The sequence below is a fragment of the Gobio gobio genome, assembly GCF_949357685.1.
Source record: "Gobio gobio genome assembly, chromosome: 14".
Classification (NCBI taxonomy): Eukaryota; Metazoa; Chordata; class Actinopteri; order Cypriniformes; family Gobionidae; genus Gobio; species Gobio gobio.
The window spans coordinates 44,717,701-44,737,006 of record NC_137107.1 but is presented as its reverse complement, the minus strand read 5'-3'; the positions used below and the strand labels follow the sequence as shown (position 1 = coordinate 44,737,006).

General features: G+C 38.1%; 1 protein-coding gene across 1 annotated transcript in view; it reads right to left on the bottom strand.

Moving 5' to 3' along the window:
* ntng2b (netrin g2b) overlaps positions 1–19,306 on the bottom strand; it is a 107,078-nt gene that overhangs the window by 74,244 nt on the left and 13,528 nt on the right. Inside the window, exon 3 of the mRNA XM_079834068.1 lies at positions 1,702–2,345. Within this exon, the coding sequence (XP_079690194.1) occupies positions 1,702–2,345 (644 nt within the window). The remainder of the gene's footprint in view (positions 1–1,701; positions 2,346–19,306) is intronic.

Below are 19,306 nucleotides of genomic sequence, written 5' to 3'. Positions count from 1 at the left end.
ATTTGGTCCACTCTTCTTTGCTACTGTACCTTTAAAACTTCATTAGGTTAATGACCCCTGTTGTGATGCATGTCTATATATTCATTGATTGGCAAAATCTGTGTGAAGAGGGGCATTTGGGATATTGTAAGTACTCAACTGAACAAAATATATAACACTGGCCTAGTGGTTTTTGGATATTTTACTGCAAAAATCGTACATATTGCACCTTTAACGCAGTATGTTATGATTGGATAGGAAAGAAAGGGTTATTGTTAACAGGCTGTCAGACACTGCAATCATAGAGCAGATCTGCGATAGACCCCAGTGTCTCGTTTATTCTATCATGACAGTCAATATCTGTACAAGTAATGACTCGAGCATTATTGCAGATCATTTGTGCGCCCCCTGATAGTTATAATAGTTATTGGTTATGATAACGTATATTATGATAACAAGCCTCTATAATTATACACATCACAATCTGATTTGATGAGTTGCTCCAAATGGTTTATGGATAATAATTGGCCTGAGTCGCTTTACTCACAATGATAGCATTGGCCATATTAGCCATCATCTAATACAAGTGAACAAAGTCATTATTTCTGTGTAAAGTTGCTGAGATAGTGCATTAAGACATTTTTTGAATAACAATTTATATTATAAGTAATCATTTTAAATATATACATTTTTCAATAATAATTTGTTATACATTTTATTAAAATATAAATATATATAAAATGTGTTTATATATATATATATATATATATATATATATATATATATATATATATATATATATAATATATCAACTTGATTAATCGAGAGAGATGAGAATTCATTTTTATATTTCTTGGGCCATATAAGGACGTTTTCCTGTCACATATCACACATGAGCACTAAGCCGACAGAATGCAAGTTAAGGTGTTTATATGCAGGGTGAATTTTGGGTAATGGGCAAAAATCTAGATCTGTCGATCAGTTTATTATTAAGCCGTTTTTGACCTTATGTCGATAAAGGAAAAGGGTTAAACTTGTGAATAACCACACGCATTGTCGGCTTATTAATCATTGTCGGCGTTATGAATCAGTGAGTCGAATCATGATTCGGATCGCGTGTCAAACCGCCAAACTGCTGAAATTTGGCGATTCAAACCGCTGAATCGACTCACTGATTCATAACGCTTCGAAGCTTCATGATGCCTTGTTTTGAAATCGTCATCACTATGTAAGTCGTTATTTAGGGTTTTTTTGCGCACAAAAACTATTCTCGCCGATTCATAAAGTTATTGTAGAACCAATGTAGTGAGATGGACTTTGTAACGACGTCTTTAGTACCTTTTAAGGGTTTTGAGAGTGTAAAGTGCATTGTGCCAATGGAGGCCTTTCAGAGCCATCAGATTTCAACTAAAATATCTTCATTTCTGTTCTGAAGATGAACGGAGGTCTTACGGGTGTCGAACGACATGAGGGTAAGTAATTAATGACAGAATTTTCATTTTTGGGTGAACTAACCCTTTAAGGACAGACACAATTTGTTCAGCAAACCACTGTTTAATTTAAAAAAGAGCAATTTTATATTTCTCTCCCCTGCTGTACCGAACCGTGACTTCAAAACCGTCAGTTTTGTGTACCGTTACACCCCTGAAGGCGTTAAGTGTAGTGTTTTTTTATCAAGTCATTTTGCCTGCTAGTTTGTTGCTGTAGTTTGTGTGTTCTTACCTGGCCAGCACCTCCACGTTAGATATGGCGTAGAAGTATTTGAGCAGGTTGTCTCTCTGGACGTAGGTTCCTCCGAGCGCGGGCCTGAGGAGACGGAGCCTGAGATTGGTGAACGAGAAGAAATCTCGTAAGCCCTTCATGGTCTCCATCCGCGTGTACAAGCCTTCCATGTTCAGCAGCCTCGGGCCGGCGAAGATGGCGAAGCGCGGGCGCACCTCGAACCGCACCACCTTCTCGTTCTTCGAGCCGACCCAGCGGGAGTATTGCTCTGTGCAGATGACCCGCGTGGCGTTGGCCGCGTTCAGGTCACGCACGCGTCTCGCCGGCATGTTGAAGGCATCCATGCAGTCTGCGGCGTAGTACTGGTAGGGCTGCCACGTGCGCCCGAAATTCAGCGACTTCTCTAGCACCATGATGTTGGGCCGGCCGTACTCGAAGGTGATCTGAATGTCATCCGTGAGTTCGAGGGTCTTGTTCCAGGACAGGGTGATGTTGGCCTGCAGAGGCTCGGGATACCGCTGCCACGTGACCGTCTGCCAGTAGGTGAGCAGGCCGCTGCGCTCTCGATCCTGCATCAGCTGCGGCGGGTGAGCCAGGTCAGGGTTAGACGCATCACATTCATCACTGCAGAGGTATGGATTCTCCTGCAGACACACAAACACCAGGTACACTTTAGTCAAGTCAAATCAAATGGTAAATGGTCTGCATTTATATAGCGCTTTTAACAGACCTACGGCCATCCAAAGCACTTTACATTTTGCCTCACATTCACCCATTCACACACTCATTCACACACCGACGGCGGTGTCAGCCATGCAAGGCGCCATCCAGCTCGTCGGGAGCAGCTGGGTACACTTTAGTCAAGTCAAATCAAATGGTAAATGGTCTGCATTTATATAGCGCTTTTAACAGACCTACGGCCATCCAAAGCACTTTACATTTTGCCTCACATTCACCCATTCACACACTCATTCACACACCGACGGCGGTGTCAGCCATGCAAGGCGCCATCCAGCTCGTCGGGAGCAGCTGGGGTTAGGTGTCTTGCTCATGGACACCTCGACACTTGGTCAGGTGGAACCGGGGATCAAACCACCAACCTTCCGGTTTGTAGACAACCTACATGAACCACTGAGCCACTGCCGCCCCTCAACTTTATATAGCGCTTTTAACAATGCAGATTGTTTCAAAGCAGCTTTACAGTGTTAAACAGGAAAAAATGCAGCATAATTTTATTCAGCCGTCTAGCCATTCTGGAGAAAAAATGTCATCAGTTCATTTCAATGATCATACAGTGACAGTGTGGGCTTTAGATCAGTAATTAGAGCAGTAATTTAGTTTATATGGTTAATTTAGTTTAATAATTAGATTTATTTCGATATTTAGTTGAAAAATGTAGTGTCCCCAACTGAGCACGCCAAGCCAGAGGCAACAGTGTCAAGGAAACCAAAACCCCATCAGGTGACCTAATGGAGAAAAATAAACCTTGGGAGAAACCAGGCTCAGTCGGGGTGCCAGTTCTCCTCTGGCCAATTAACAAACAGTGTTTGATTATTATTCTGGAAACTTTACAGGTCAGAGGTCATAATAGATCGGAATATTCGAAGGATCGGAGTCATCACGCCGGAGACGGGTTTATTGAGGATGACATATCGATTTATTAAATTGTAATAAGGAGGACTTTAGCAGGCTTTAAAAAAAGAGTACCTTTTATTGAAATAATCTACTTTAAAAGAACATATTTAAAGGGATAGTTCACCCAAAAATGAAAATTAGCCCATGATTTACTCACCCTCATTACGCCCAAAACATTGAGAGACTAGGGACAACCCTTTTAGATCATGCACTGGGTGTGCCAACCGTTTTTTTCCATCGTTAAACTAGCAAAAGTGGATTCGGACACGCCCTAAGTGCACCTGCATTTGCAGGAACGCATTTCTAGGACCGCAGTTCTAGTACCCTAGCAATGGTTAAGTTGTTTAATTGATTAAGTTTAATTAATCAACCAAACCTTGTCCTAACCAAACCCTAGCCCTAAACCTACCCATTGGTAACCCTGTTGAAATATTTAAACTCATTTAAGTAATTAAGTTTAAAATGGCCGTGCCTGCTTTTTTGTTAAAAATAAGGTGGAAAAAGTTTGAATCAGGTCTCCTCTGTTGGAGTACAGTTGGCTAGATGACGCTGTCTAAAAAAAAAAAAATAGGATCCTAGAAATGTAGTCCTGAAACTACAGCGGTCTTAGAAGTGCAGCCTCCGGTATGGACTTGGTCGGCATTACTGGGAACGCCCACAAAAACGTCATATTCGCCGTATGTCGTGGGGGAAAACAAGCCATTAGAATGAATGCACGTTGACCTTGTTAGACGCTTTATCTTTACTCTAAAACAACTTCAGATAACTTACTAGAGGGGCAGAACGCCACATGGCAACTGTTCAAACTGTGCAAAAATAAATCGTAATCATTACTAAGAGTAAAGATAAAGCGACTGTAAAAGACTGACTTGCCATTGAATAAAAAATATTGTATATGAACTGTCCTATACATATAACAGAGATTTAAATAATAGAGTGCATTTTTATTGTTTAAAATGAAAAACATTCCATATTAAATTGACTGACCCAGCACTTTCACAAAACAACCCAGCAAATGGGTTAATGTATAAAACCAAACAAGCCGGGTAAAAAATAACTCATTACCCAGAAATGGTTGTTTTTAACCCAGCATTTTTGTGTAGAACGTGTTTGTGTGTGGGCTCTCCCACACGCGCGTGTGTGTATGTATGTGCGAGATACACAGAAAAGTGAGGGATAGATATTGTGAGTGTGACAGATTGTAAACTCACAAACACACTTGTCATTGTAAAACTACAGTGAAGAACTCGTGGGCTTTTATTAAAAGCAAAGACTGCAGGGAGTGTTGATCTGTGAGCGCAAACTCCTGCTGTACACGCACACACACACACACACACACACACACACATCATTAAAAATCTGGGTCAATTCTATCAGCTTTCACACAGTAGATGATCCTCTAACTATAGTGCATGCACACACAGTGGCGTTCAGGTATGACGGCTTTGAATCTGTCTATTGAGCATGTATTCAGGGTCTTTGTGTCATACACACCTCGAAATACACGCTCACGCACATGCCTCATAAGAGAAGCTTGTACAGCGCAGTGCATCTTGGGAAATACATCATCTGATTTATGAAGTCAGGCACACAGAGAATAAAAAAATAAATTAAAGGGGAGGTAAAACAAAGTGTGTGTTTGTAAGAGAAAGACAGAGAGAGAATAAAGAGAGGCGGTAAAATGATAAAGCGTCTCTGGATCTAGTTTTACTCAAACGCTTTTACTCAAACGTTTTTCTGCATAACTAGAATTACAGATGGACCGATAATCAGTTTGACTGACATTTTTTTACACTGTTATTCATACTTTTCAACAGGATCCAAAGGTAAAGTGACTCAATTAATACATCATTTGGATAATTATTAAACTTTTTACATAACAGCCATTCATTCTCAAGTAAGAAATATATAGCTTAATTAGACAGTTTATTACTTTACAACAAAATGCTGTTGCAAAAATAATAATAATGCACAATATTGCACAAATATGACATAAACATATAATATATAATACATAATAATAGTCATAAAGCTATATATATATATATATATATATATATATATATATATATATATATATATATATATATATATATATATATATACATTATTATATAACTACTGTGTATATCATATTTGTGCAAAGTTACACTACACTGTTACTATTAAGATTGATATTTCTAATAAATATATAGTATAAATATATAATATATTTCTAAAAATATATATATTTTAAATATATTTCTAATAAATTGTATATTTTCTAATATATATATATATATAATGTATATGTGTGTGTGCACAGTTACACTACACTGTTACTGGTCAGTACAAAATTATTCAGCAAAGACATTCAAAATCTAACAAAATATTTATATTTCTAATAAATACTCAACTCAACTTTCTATACATCAAGAAATATTAGGCAGCACAACTGCTTCCAACATTGATAATAAAAATATAAAATATTTCTTGTTTACCAAATCAGCATATAAAAAATTAAAATGGTTATTTTCTATTGTAATAATATTTCACAATGTTACTGTTTATACTGTATTTTTGCAATTTATCTGGTAGTAAATTAATTATTATTATTACACCTACAAATCTGATATCTCATTGACTTGCTACTAGCATCCTCTTGCATATTTTTCCAAAATTTCATATTTAAATTTGGGGAAGTCCAGTACTTTTCCTTGAAAGCTTTCATTTTAGCAACCTGCTACTTCAACAGCATCCAATTAAATCATGACTTTTGTCAGTCTTTGCCTTTTTTATGCAACGTGCATGATCCTGGAATTTACCTCAGCAGTTTAGCAGCTTCTGCATGACCAATTCCAGTGTGTAATGTGCAATGCTTGGCACCGGGTGCAGTTTTACCAGCTATATTGCATTATCCCATTAAGTTGGTATTGAGTGTCTACAACAAAACTCAGGCATTTGATGCCATAGACCTTGTGCAGTGGACTAGTTATTCCTCTGAATTTGCACAGGTCAAATTGTACATCTCATTCCTTTCAGACACACTTTCTACAGTACACTGATTCTGTTCTGACGGATCGTCTGACTCCCTCCAGTAAAGGGGTTTAATGTTACCCTCTTCCCCAAGATCACATTACAGCCGCTCCTACAGGCCTCCGCGCTGCCACTCATTTCTGCTCATCATAATTCTATTTCCTCAAGACGCACCCCTCTATCTCTCCTTTAATCCATTGTTTCTTCTCTCTCCTCTTCTTTCCTCTATAATGGTATTAGAGAGAAACCTCTGCAGACAGACAGGATCAGACATCATCATCATCATCTGACCTGACTGCAACATCTGCACACACGCATTCAAGCACGCAAACACATTCTGACCCCTGACACGCTAAAACTATAGTTGGATTAAGGGAGAGAATGTTACACAGAAACCTTCAACCCCCAAATCCACTGAAACCCAACCCTCTGACACACTTAGCGGAGCGCTCGTGCGATTACGGTGTGCATTGTGCGGCTGACAGCATGATGTGTGTATCTGGAGTGTGTGGGTCAGCTTATGTTTATATTGTAGGGACCAAATGCCCCCAAAATGATAGTAAAACCTGAAATCACCTTCATTCCGGGGATCTGCCAACGGCTCCCATGAGGAAATCCGCTTAATTAACATGCTAAATAATGAAAAGAACATTTTCTGTGAGGGTTAAGTTTAGAGTAGGGTATAAAAATATCATTAGCTCATATATCATTAGTACTATTTTTATGAAAACTATAGAAGCCAAAGATATACAGTATATTTCATCGATAGGTGTGTGTTTGGGTTTTCACATGCTTGTGTGCATGTATTGGTGATGCTTGTGTGTATGTGTATACATTTACATGCTTGTATGCATGCATGTGCTTGCATTGCATTTGTATATTTGCATCTGTGTGTGTGTGTGTGTGTGTGTGTGTATTTGCATGCTTTCAAATTTGCATACATGTGCTTTTATGCATGGATGTATGAGTGCTTACATGTGTGTGCATGTGTATTTCATTGATATGTGTGTGTGTTTGCGTTTTCGTATGCTTGTGTGCATGTATTTCCATGCTTGTGTGCTTGTACAGTATGCATTGCAGATGTATATTTGCATCTGTGTGTGTGTGTGTGTGTGTATTTGCATGTTTTTATGCATGGATGTATGAGTGCTTGCATGTGTGTGCATGTGTATTTCAGTGATATGTGTGTTTTTGGGTTTTCGCATGTGTTGTATTGACAAAGTGTGTATATGCATGCATGTGCATATGTATATTTGCATCTGTGTGTGCTTGAATTTGCATGCTTGCAAAAGTGCTTGCATATGATTTTATGCATGGATGTATGTGTGCTTGCATGTGTGTTTGTCCATGCATGCATGAATGCATGTGTGTTTCTACTGTCTACACACACTTTTAAGAGACACAGTTTTAATATTTTAATACAAGGATCAGGTTTTCTCACTAATGAATTTGTCTGCGTTTTTGCCTTGACCTTGGCCCCATAATGCATGTGGCAAAGATGCAAAACTATATGCTTTCTAGAGACAATCCCATCCTCCTGTCCCATATATACACACACACATACACAGCCAACTGTTCCGGCAGGTGGCCCACATCACTAAGCTCCTAGAGCAATTATCCACGTTGGAATCCCGTCGCTGCGACAACAATCAGCATGGAGCTAGATCCCTGTCACAGCGTCCATATAGCAGCCTGTTAAACCAACCAACTGGGACATTACATCACCATTAAACTAGAACTTTACCTAGCACTGTCCGCATCCCATGCAGTCTGATAGAGTACAACATCAGTATTGTAAAATCGGTTAATCTGTCTCTCTCTTCGTTGTCTCTGTGGATTTATATACCTTTAGACCTTCTTATTGTAAGTGTGTGTGTGTGTGAGTGAGTTATAGCGGTCTTTAAGAAACTGAGAACACAATGTGAGACCCATTTGGTTTACGAGAACATCACTAAGAATACAACACTCTGAGGAATACACTCGGAAGTGTACTTCTGTTCCAAAGCCTAGTCTGTTCTCCATGACTATAGTCAACATAGGCAGCTTCCTTCTAAGGCAGCATCCTGACTGAGTTGGAACATCATAAGATCCCCAGATGGAGTTTTTGTGTATTTTCCGTGCTTTCCTGAGATAAAATGTGTTGAACGGAGCTGACAGCACTGCAGTCTTATTGATGGCTGAAAGCATAATTAAATTACTACATTAGACAAATTATTTAATAAACAAATATGCAAGGGGTGCGGGAGGTGAACTTGCATGAATAGCACATAACAGTGTCTTAGAAGGCAGAATAATTTTTTTTGCTTACTATTTAGAGCAACCTGCATGCTGAGAGCACAGTTATGATTTCTTTAAATCAATTAAAATTTCTTAAAAATACCCAAGTTGCAGTTTGAATGCATCGTAATGACATAAAAATGTCTTTCTATTGATTATTCATGAACAAATGATTCTTTTGAATGGATTCTTTTAATTAATCATTTATGAAGACTCACAAATTCATAGCAGTTATATATTTTATATATATATATATATATATATATATATATATATATATATATATATATATATATATATATATATATATATATATATATATATATATACACATACACACAGATCAGGCATAACATTATGACCTAATATTGTGTTGGTCCCCCTTTTGCTGCCAAAACAGGCCTGACTCGTCGAGGCATGGACTCCTCTAGACCCCCGAAGGTGTGCTGTGGTATCTGGCAACAAGATTTTAGCAGCAGATCCTTTAAGTCCAGTAAGTTGCGAGGTGGGACCTCCATGGATCGGACTTGTTTGTTTAGCACATCCCACAGATGCTCGACTGGATTGAGATCTGGGGAATTTGGAGGCCAAGCCAACACCTCAAAAGTTGTGCTCCTCAAACCATTCCTGAACCATTTTTGCTTTGCGGCAGGGCTCATTATCCTGCTGAAAGAGACACGTGCCCACTATTGGTACTTTCAGCGGTGGACAGGGGTCAGCATGGGCACCCTGACTGGTCTGCGGCAATGCAGATGCACTGTGTATTCTGACACCTTTCTCTCAGAACCAGCATTAACTTCTTGAGCAATTTAAGCTACAGTGACCACACGGGCCAGCCTTCTCTCCCACGTGCATCAATGAGCCTCGGCCGCCCATGGCCCTGTCGCCGGTTCTCCACTGTTCCTTCCTTGGAGCACTTTTGATAGAGACTGACCACTGCAGACCGGGAACACCCCACAAGAGCTGCAGTTTTGGAGATGCTCTGACCCAGTCGTCTAGTCATCACAATCTGGCCCTTGTCAAACTCGCTCAAATCCTTACGCTTGCCCATTTTTCTGCTTCTAACACATCAAAATGTTCACTTGCTAATATACCTAATATATCCCACCCACTAACTCGGGTGCCGCGATGAAGAGATAATCAGTGTTATTCCCTTCACCTGTCTCGGTGTATAGTGCCCTCCACTAATGTTGGTACCCTTGGAAAATATGAGCAAAGGCGGCTCTGAAAATAAATCTGCATTGTTTATGCTTTTGATCTTTCATTCAAACGATGCACCAAATTCTAACCTTTCATTGAAGTAAAAGAATTGAAAGTGGGGAGAAACTCTCATTATGAAATAAATGTTTTGTATCTCTCTAAAATATCTCTGAAATATATTCGCATTCATATTATGTTTTTCTTTAGCACACCAGGGTGACTAGGAACATGAAATTGTCCAGCTATGACTTCCTGTTTCACAGGAGTATAAACATGAGGAAATAAATATTGAAAATCCCCATTTCCACCATCAGGGGATTAATTAAGAAGTTCATATCAACTAAAGATGTTATGAATCTGCCTGGAAGAAGATGTGTGTCTGTATCGTCCCTATCAAGGAGGAATGTTTGACTGGACAAAGACTCTCCAAGGATCACAGATGGAGAATCGCAGAGATTAGTTGAGTCTTGGGGTCAGAAAGACAAAAAAATTATCAAACTGCCCAGGAGGATTTCAAGAGAAATCTTCCTTGCTCATCCAGAAACAAACTCCAGCATATTCAGTTGACACAATTGGATCTTCAAATGGGATCGACTTCTGTGGTCAGATGAAAACTAAAAAAAAGAGCTTTTTGGCAGCAAACCCACCAGGTTTGGTGCAATCAGGGATAAAAAGTCCCCCATGCCTACGCTAAATATACCACTGGATATTTAATGTTGTGGGTCTATTTTTTTGCTGGAGGTCCTGGACATCTTGTTCAGATACATTGTGAATTCTAGTAAATACCAGCAGATAAAAAAAATCAAAACCTGGCCTCTGATAGAAATCTTATAATGGGCCGTGGTTGGATCTTCCATCAAACATCAAAATCAACACAAAATTGTGTCACTGAGCACAAAATGAAGCTTCTGCCATGACCGTCCCAGTCACCTGACCTCAACCCTATCGAAAAAGAGTGGCTGAACTGAAGAGAAGAGCTGGGAATCTGAAGGATCTGGAGAGATTCTGTATGGAGGAATGATCTCTGATCTCCAAACTCATCAGGCATTATAGAAGAAGACTCAGAGCTGTTATCTTGGGAAAAGGACGTTTGTGCCAATAATTGTGGCCAATGTGAACTAGAGAAAAACATTTATTTCATAATGAGAGTTTCCCCCCACATTCAATTCTTTGACTTCAATGAAAGGTTAGAATTTTGTGAATTTTTTGAATGAAAGATCAAAAGAATAAACGATACATATTTATTTTCACAGCCGGTTATACTCATATTTACCAAGGGTGCCAAACATTAGTGGAGGGCACTGTATATATTATATTTAATATATTATATTCAATTTTGCAGTGTTGTTTGGTATAAAGCATAGAAATATAAAGTACAGGTATCTGATTTAAATAAAGAGCAGGGCGAACAATAAAAATAATGAAGAAGCATACGGAACTGCTAACAGCGGCGCTCACCTGGGGTTTCGGCACAGGTGTGTGTCGTGATTAAGTGTAAATATAGCCAAAGGAAGATCCACAATTCATGACAAAGATGGCAAAACCCAAAAAAGGCTGTTCTTTAATAAAAGTTCTGGAGCGTCGGAAAGGGCTTCCAGACACATTTGTCTTTTCGAAATGAAAAACTACGAGGTCAAAGCTTTGGAAACTTTCTTTATAAGTTCTTCACATTAGTATCATGGGTATTAAGATAAACTGTACTAGTAATCTCATACAACCTAACATGTAATCAATCTTTTTTTTTATTTTTTTTATAGATATTATGAAATTCAGGGATGACAGATTGAATATGTGATTGGAACATTTCTGCAGTTGCTGCATTTCAAATATTATCCAGAGAAAGCTATGCTCAGAGTGCATTTGTGATATGTGCTATGAATTAAATGTTTATTATGGTTCTTTTTAATACATTTATTTATTGATTATTGGTGTTTTGTCTCATTTGAGGCACATATATGGTTAGGGGTTTTCCACTGTTGTAGCTTATTGCATTAAGCTGCATTAGTTTAGAACAAAGAATATGGAAAATATATTGCATAGAAAACATCTTTTATATATCAAATACTCCATGAAAGCATATAATAATGTCCACAAGCCTTTATTCTAGATCTCCAGAACTCTTAAAAGTGTTCTTGTTTAGTTTTTAAACAGATGTACTGGGTCAAACTTTATGGTTGCGCTGACATCAGTGAGATCAGGGCGAGGCGACAGATTCATCCTATTAAAGTAGTACACCAGCCGCCAGCTGTCTATTGTCTCTCTCTGTCCATCTCAGTTCTTTCCATCTTTCCCTTCGTTTCTGTACTGCTCTCTTTCTGCAGGATGTAGTATGAATACTGTGCACAGTAAGCACATTTTCTAGAATACCCAAATGACTACTTTTGCCCAAACGTGCTGTACACAACAGTATACACTCTTAGAAAAAAAGGGTTCTATATGGAACTCTAGGGTTCTTGACTCAATTTTAAAGAACCCTTTGTGTCAAAAAGATTCTATATACGGATGCATGTGTGTCCTAGTGTTAAAGTATGTAATGAGCTGTTTAACTCATTTAAAGATGGGGTAAGTGTCATTTCAAAACTGCTTTACAAAACGGACTCGGGATGAGTACATAAACAAACTTGTACACTGTAAAAAAAAATCCCCGTAAAATTTACTGTAAAAAAACCGGCAGCTGTGGTTGCCAGAACTTTACTGTAAAAAATACGGCAGTAACGTTTTAGGTTTTTAGGGACAGCACTATATAATTTAAAGGTTTATAAAGTCATAATTACGGTTAAAAAAAAATTTTATTTTACAGTTCAAAACCGTATAATTTAAAGGTTTATATTGTAATGATTAGGTTTACACTGTAAACAATTTACGGTAAAAAAAACATATTTCATTAACTGAAATAATGTTAAATTACCAACCTATTGAAATACTAATATCTGTTATGTACCTTTGATATATACGGACAACCACCAATCACAGTGGTGATGAGAATCACGTGATGAATCAAAGCTCATCACAAGCAAATTTTAAGAGGACAATACTAATATATAGAAGGTGCTCAGTGTCATTCACACAAACACTAAACACCATCATGGTAAAACACATGAAATTAAAATGGTTTTCACTGTAAATTACACAATGACTTGTTCTTTTTCCACTTCCAAATACTAAAACGTAAATTTAACGGTATTTTACTGTAAAATTAAATTAAATGTAAGGTTAGATCTATTACAATTATTCACCGTATATAGTACGGAAACTTTCTGTTAACTAATTAACTGTTTTTCACCGTAGCATTTTTACAGTAAAATACAATTAAAATCACAATCATTTTTTACAAATCAGCAGTAAGGGGCGTGTCTACTAATGATGGGGAGTAGAGAGCGCTTCTTTACTCAAAAGACACGACACAGGACGGACATTAGCCGAGCGATGCCAGAAAGAGAGGGAAGATTAAAGAAAAAAGGGGAAGAAGTTTGTTGAACAAAAGAAGGCTTACAATCAGCTTTCCAGCGCTGGAGAGAACTCACGGAGTGAAGGCCGAGGTTGCTTTATTTCTTCTCGATAGGCGAGTAACATTGGTTTTGTTTTGTTTCACATAACTAGTATATGCTGGTTTTTGCTTGAATATGCTCGTGTGTCATGTTCACTTGTTTGTCCATTTGCGATCGTATTGTCGTTCACTTCAGCGATGATAAAGAGCCATTCATTTCCACACCGTATAAGCCTAAACCGTCTAAACCTCCTCACTGTCTGTTTCAAGCACCAGCTCCCAACGTGTGTCCGACAAGTAAGATACTATACTCCTAATATATGTTTGTTTCCTCTTTTCGTGATCGATATCCCTCTAATCTGTTCATAATTGTAATATGTCCGTTAGTTGGACTGTTGTACTCGTGCTATCGGGTTGTTCATGAGAACTGTGTTTGTGTTTTTGGGATGGAAGGGCTGGAAACTCACCATTGGCTGGGCTCAATCCGAGGGGCGGGATAAACTGTTGCCTTTCAAATTCCCTCTGCACACAATTGGATAGCGCCATGAGCGCCACAACCAACCAGAGCAAAGAAGAAGGTGAACGTTAGTTGATAGAGTTTCGCCGTATCTGGTCGGCAAAACTCCGAACACATCTTCTTTTCTTAAGAATGACTTCAGTGCCGTTCTTTGTTCCTTCCTTAAAGAAAACTTAACTCAAGTCTTCCAGAGTCGTGGCCAAAGCCGATTTGAAAGACCGTTGTTTGTCAGCTTCTTTGTTTACGAGTAGCACGCAGAACCTCCGCAACTCTGCCGTCATTATGTTAAGCCCGCCCACTGACTCTATACACGATGTGATTGGCCTGACCAGAGTTTGGGTTTTCCAGCTCGCAGGTCTACTGAGAGTTGCTAGACTACACTCGCGGCAAAATAAATTTGCTGCCGCTAGGGTGCGTCTAGATTTCTAGGCTAGGAAGGGATGACTTTTTCATTGAACATTCGACCTGCATTACCATAGTAACACACAGATTCCGCCATAGCCGTTGCCTTGGTTATGTATGTGTGGGGCGGAGCTATCAAAATAGGGGCGTGTTTGTTTTGGTGATTTGAAATATCAACAACGGTTACCAGAAAGCACTTACCCCACCTTTAAACTAAATCCATAAAATGATGGGAACCCATAAAGGTTCTATAGTGGCTGAAAGAAACCTTTGAGGTTCTATATAGAACCTTTTCTTCTAAGAGTGACGTGCGTTGGCACTACATTTGAATTTGACCTTACTTCACAACTGTTAAAAAAGTATATTCGGTAACACTTTATTTTAGGGTTCAGTTCTCTCTATTAACTAGTTGCTTATTAGCATGCATATTACTGATATTGGCTGTTTATTAGTACTTATAAAGAACATATTAACCCCTTAAAGCCACAATATGTAATTTTTATTCAAAACAAATGTGTAGCTTTGTGACGCCTTGATTTCATGGAGCTTGTATTATGTCACAGATGAGCGCTTCCGCTTCTAATGTATTGTGATACGATTAATGTATCCAAACAGTTGTTACCTTGTCTAATAAAACACAATATATTAAAGCATCTCAGGTATAATGTCATTGATGGGCGACGCACACACACAGTCTGTGTCCTGGTTTAAATGGCTTATTTCTTTGAATTTAAACATTCTTGGAAACATTTGGGATAATGTAAGTACACAAAGCAAGAAAATATATAACATTGCTCTTGTGGTTTTTGGATAAATTAATCCAAAAATCTTACATATTGTGCCTTTTAGCCCTGAAGGCATTTTCAGAGTTGGTTTTTCTGAGTGACATACACAACAGTAAATACTCATAACTCCAAAACTATAGCAAGGGGAGTCAAAAGGTTGCTATCGTTTGATAGAAAACTTTAAAAAAAAAAATTCTCATGCTGAGAAACTGCTCATAAAAAAACTGTTCAATGGAAAGGAAATAAGGTACACTGTAAAAAATATTGTTGGTTTAACTTAAAAAAGTAAGTAATCAGGTTAGTTCATTGAAATTAAAAATTTTTGTTAATACAATGAAGGAAATTGGTTTAATAAATAGAAACTCAAAATATTGTATCTGAACCACGTTTTAAGATAAATCATGAAAATAGCACAATTTTGCATATTTCAATGCATTACTACAAATAAAACACAATTACGCAATATGCTTACATAATCTTTGAATAATATTTGAATTAAGGGTGATGTCGATTCTCAAATGTTCCTTGTATTAACTAACATTTTTTATTTCAATGAATTCAAAATGTTAAAGGGGTGGTAAAACACATTCTTTTGAAGGCTTGACTGTGTTTGTGGGGTGCACTGTAACATGTGTTCATGCTTCGTTTAAAAAAAAATTGCCTTATTTTTCATATATTTGACCTTTATTCTACACTGCTCTGTCCCTCCTTGTAAAACGGTCTGATGCTTTCCGGGTTGTATGAAGCCAGTCCCTCAAAAATACGCGATGGGCTCAGATTGGTTAGCTGGCCCAGTGTGTTGTGATTCGCTAACCGCCTAGTTCACGTTTGTCGGAAACGTCACGCCCCTTACCTTTACCGGAGGCTGTGCTTTGGTCAGTATTAGAAACAATGGCGTCAATAAAACCATATGAGCCCGAATCAGACCCAGAACATTTGAGTGAAGATGATCGAGCAGAACCTGTTCAGTCCTAATGAGTAAAGACTGCGGATCTATAGTGATCGCTACTGAATGGCACTTTAACTTTTGTATTTTTAGAACGATTATAGCCAAATATCTGTCGCAAGAACTAACCCAAAACGAACACTAAGCACTGGCTTTAACTAGTAAGTTAGCCAAATCACACACAGAACCATGTTTAGCAAGCCTGTAGATAAACAATACATAAAAGCTCTAATCAAAGAATCATTTACACTAATGCCAGGTTCGCTGTTGAGATTTTAACGTTAGTGTTTGTAACGTTAGGTGTTCGTCGGATAACGTTAAGTATGAATGAGCATTTAACAGACTGGTTTGCAGAACAGTGTTGTCATCTGTTTACTTCCTTGCTACAACCTATTACAGGAAAACACATCGATGAAAAATAAATCAGACTTACAGGTTGTGGCCCATAAACAGCTTCTGTTTGTAAATCCAGCTTTCAGGACAGACGTTGTGCATATCCTGTATTGAACTCGCCAAGTTTGTGGAAGTTGTCCTCCGTGAAATGTGCAGCGCGCGCGTCGTGCATCCACGCACCGGCAGTGTTTTTTTCACGCAGCTGACGTTGTGCAAATCCGGCATTGAAATCGTGAAGACGGTGGATGTTTTCCTCTGTTAGATGTGCTGCAGGGAGCCCTGCGCGCCTGATTCCCCGCTGACTCAAACACATGTGCATATAACATGCTGTATGTTAAACGCTCTGCAACGCACCCCCGTCCCAAGGAAGGCTGAACAGAGCAAGTACCCCAGACCTGCAATCCGGATGAAAATAACAGCGTTTCCTTGGCATCGCGGCAACAACACTCCAGCCTACTAACCACAACAGCGCCGCGATACAAAATGGCCTCACCCCCCCTTATTTAATATTCTCGGAGGAGGGGTTTATGTAAATATTGAGCCTGTTGATGTCACCAACCCTGGAGGAATGTCTGTAGTCGCCTACTGGCCGTTTGCTGTAGTCCTTAGAAACTGATTTCTTTAAAAGCAAATATCTCCCTTTGCTTTAAACTTTGAACGTTGTAACTATGCAGATGTTGTTTATGCTCAAGCAGCAACATTACACGCTAGCTAAAGTTAGAATACTGAAATCGTGGTTTACCACCCCTTTAAGGCAACCAGTTAACTTACTTTTTAAATATTTTTTTTACAATGTAGGAGGATCTTTTTTTTGTTGGTGAATTTCCACTACTTGTGAGCTGCATATGGATCAAATTGTGAATCAAAATTGTGATGATCGAATAAAGTTTTTAAAAGTTACAGTATTTGGAACCAAGGTAGCCTTTTCTGAAACCATTTTGTTTTATTTATCAGCAAATAACTCAGCACTAGTTAGGAGTTACTTGGCTACATGCATTGTACAGTTCAGACTCTAAGCTTTCAAATTGCACTTATTTTGTGTTGAGTAGTTTTGAAAAATATGAAAACAATTCTTCGTAGCTAGTTGACACCCGCTGGCGGTACACTCCGTTTTAATTACTCCGCACTTGTTAGGAGTTGATCAAAATGGTTACGTTCATAAAGCTTTAAAATGATACCTATTTTGTGTTGTTTCATTCACTCAAAAAAAAAACTTTTCGATGCTGTTCACTTTATTTAAGCAATTAATCTTGATTTAACACAATTATATCAGGTTTCTGCTTCAAATGTAATTGATTCATGTTAAACTGACTTAAAACCGCTACTCTTTGACATAATGTGATGTTTTCATTTTGAAATAGCATGTTTCAATCAAGTAACCCAATCAAACAGGACTTTCACTTCCCATCATGCTTTGCAAAGGGGCTGAATGCGGAGAGTAAATGTTTAAATAAAGTGCTATTTGATGCATTTTTAACCAGATGAGAAAATGGAGAGACTTTTTAATACTTAATGTTTTGTAATGTTGGTATTTAAAAGTTTTTGTTGTGTTAGTGTTTTTGGAGGTTACCGTTGTGGTGAAGTGTAGAGCATGTGCTTGGGGTGAGGACCTGCTAATAACAATACAAGTTGTGTTAATGTTAAAAAACATCTACTTGGGCATTCCATGGATGTAACAAAACCATCTTCTGGCTAGCCAATAAAATCTTGTAAAAGGTCATGTAAATGTTGGAAAAAATAATCAATTGAACTGATTTGGCTTGTTTTGTTTTTTTTATATTCATTTTAGAATAATTAAACTTAAAAGTTTTGGACAAAATTAAGAATGTTAACCAGATTTAACTAAATGTCATTGAATTAACCTTGCTTAAAAAACGTAAGTTTACTGAAATAAACAAAGTTAATTAAATCCAACATAACCCAATTACGTGGAACCTGTTGACATAAAAAAATTAAGTAATTCCAACATATCATTTTTTTTTTGAGTGTTCAGTGGTTGCTTAGTAATTTGATTAGGATTTTTTCCGTAGGCAGTACACTTTGGGCATAAGAGGTAATGCCTTATTCTGCATGACCTTATTCAACATCCCTAATACCTCAACTTAAACACTACAAAAACTACCTTACTAACTATTAATAAGCAGTAAATTAGGAGTTATTTGAGGCAAAAGTCCTAGTTAATAGTGAATATGTGTTCCCCCTACTAAAGTGTTCCCGTATGTACTATTTATTTTGAGTATGGAAGTAGGAATGAAAGCAGCTTTTCGCCTACTGACTACTCGGACATACTATACAGTTTTCGCATACTATAAAGTGGGGAAGTATTTGATTTTGGATAATGTGATTCGCTCAGCTTTACAGCATGTTGTTTTTTTGTGCATTATTTAATGGTGGAAAATATTAAACATGCAACGTAGCGAGATGCAACTTTGTGAAATGGGATATTGCCTACGGGTTTCACTTATTATTTTTAAAAAGTAGGCAGTATACAGTACGTTCAGTAAGCAATAAGTTAGTATTCTGTTCTGAACATACCGTAAGCAGCGTCTCATTGTTTTCTATATTCTGTCATATCTCTTCTACCTTCTTCCTGTTTCCTCCCCCTCTTTCTTCTTCACTTCCCGCCTCTCTCTCTCTCTCTCTCGTTTCTATTTATAGCATTGGCTCATTTGTGCCTCTAAATCAGAGAGCGCTGTTGTGTAGCACAAGTGTTTTTTTTTTACTTTTATACACATCCAAACATATGTTCACAAATTAACACATCTCATTGTTGCATGTGCATTGTGGCTGTGCACTTTCAGAGAGGTGTATGCATGAACAACACATGCTTATTTAGTTTGAATGTGTGTGTGTGTGCGTGTGTGCTCCCGTTTTCCGCTGAACTAAGCTCTGATTCCTCCATCATTAGGGATCTCTCTCTCTCGTTCTCTCACTCTCTCTCTCCTTTT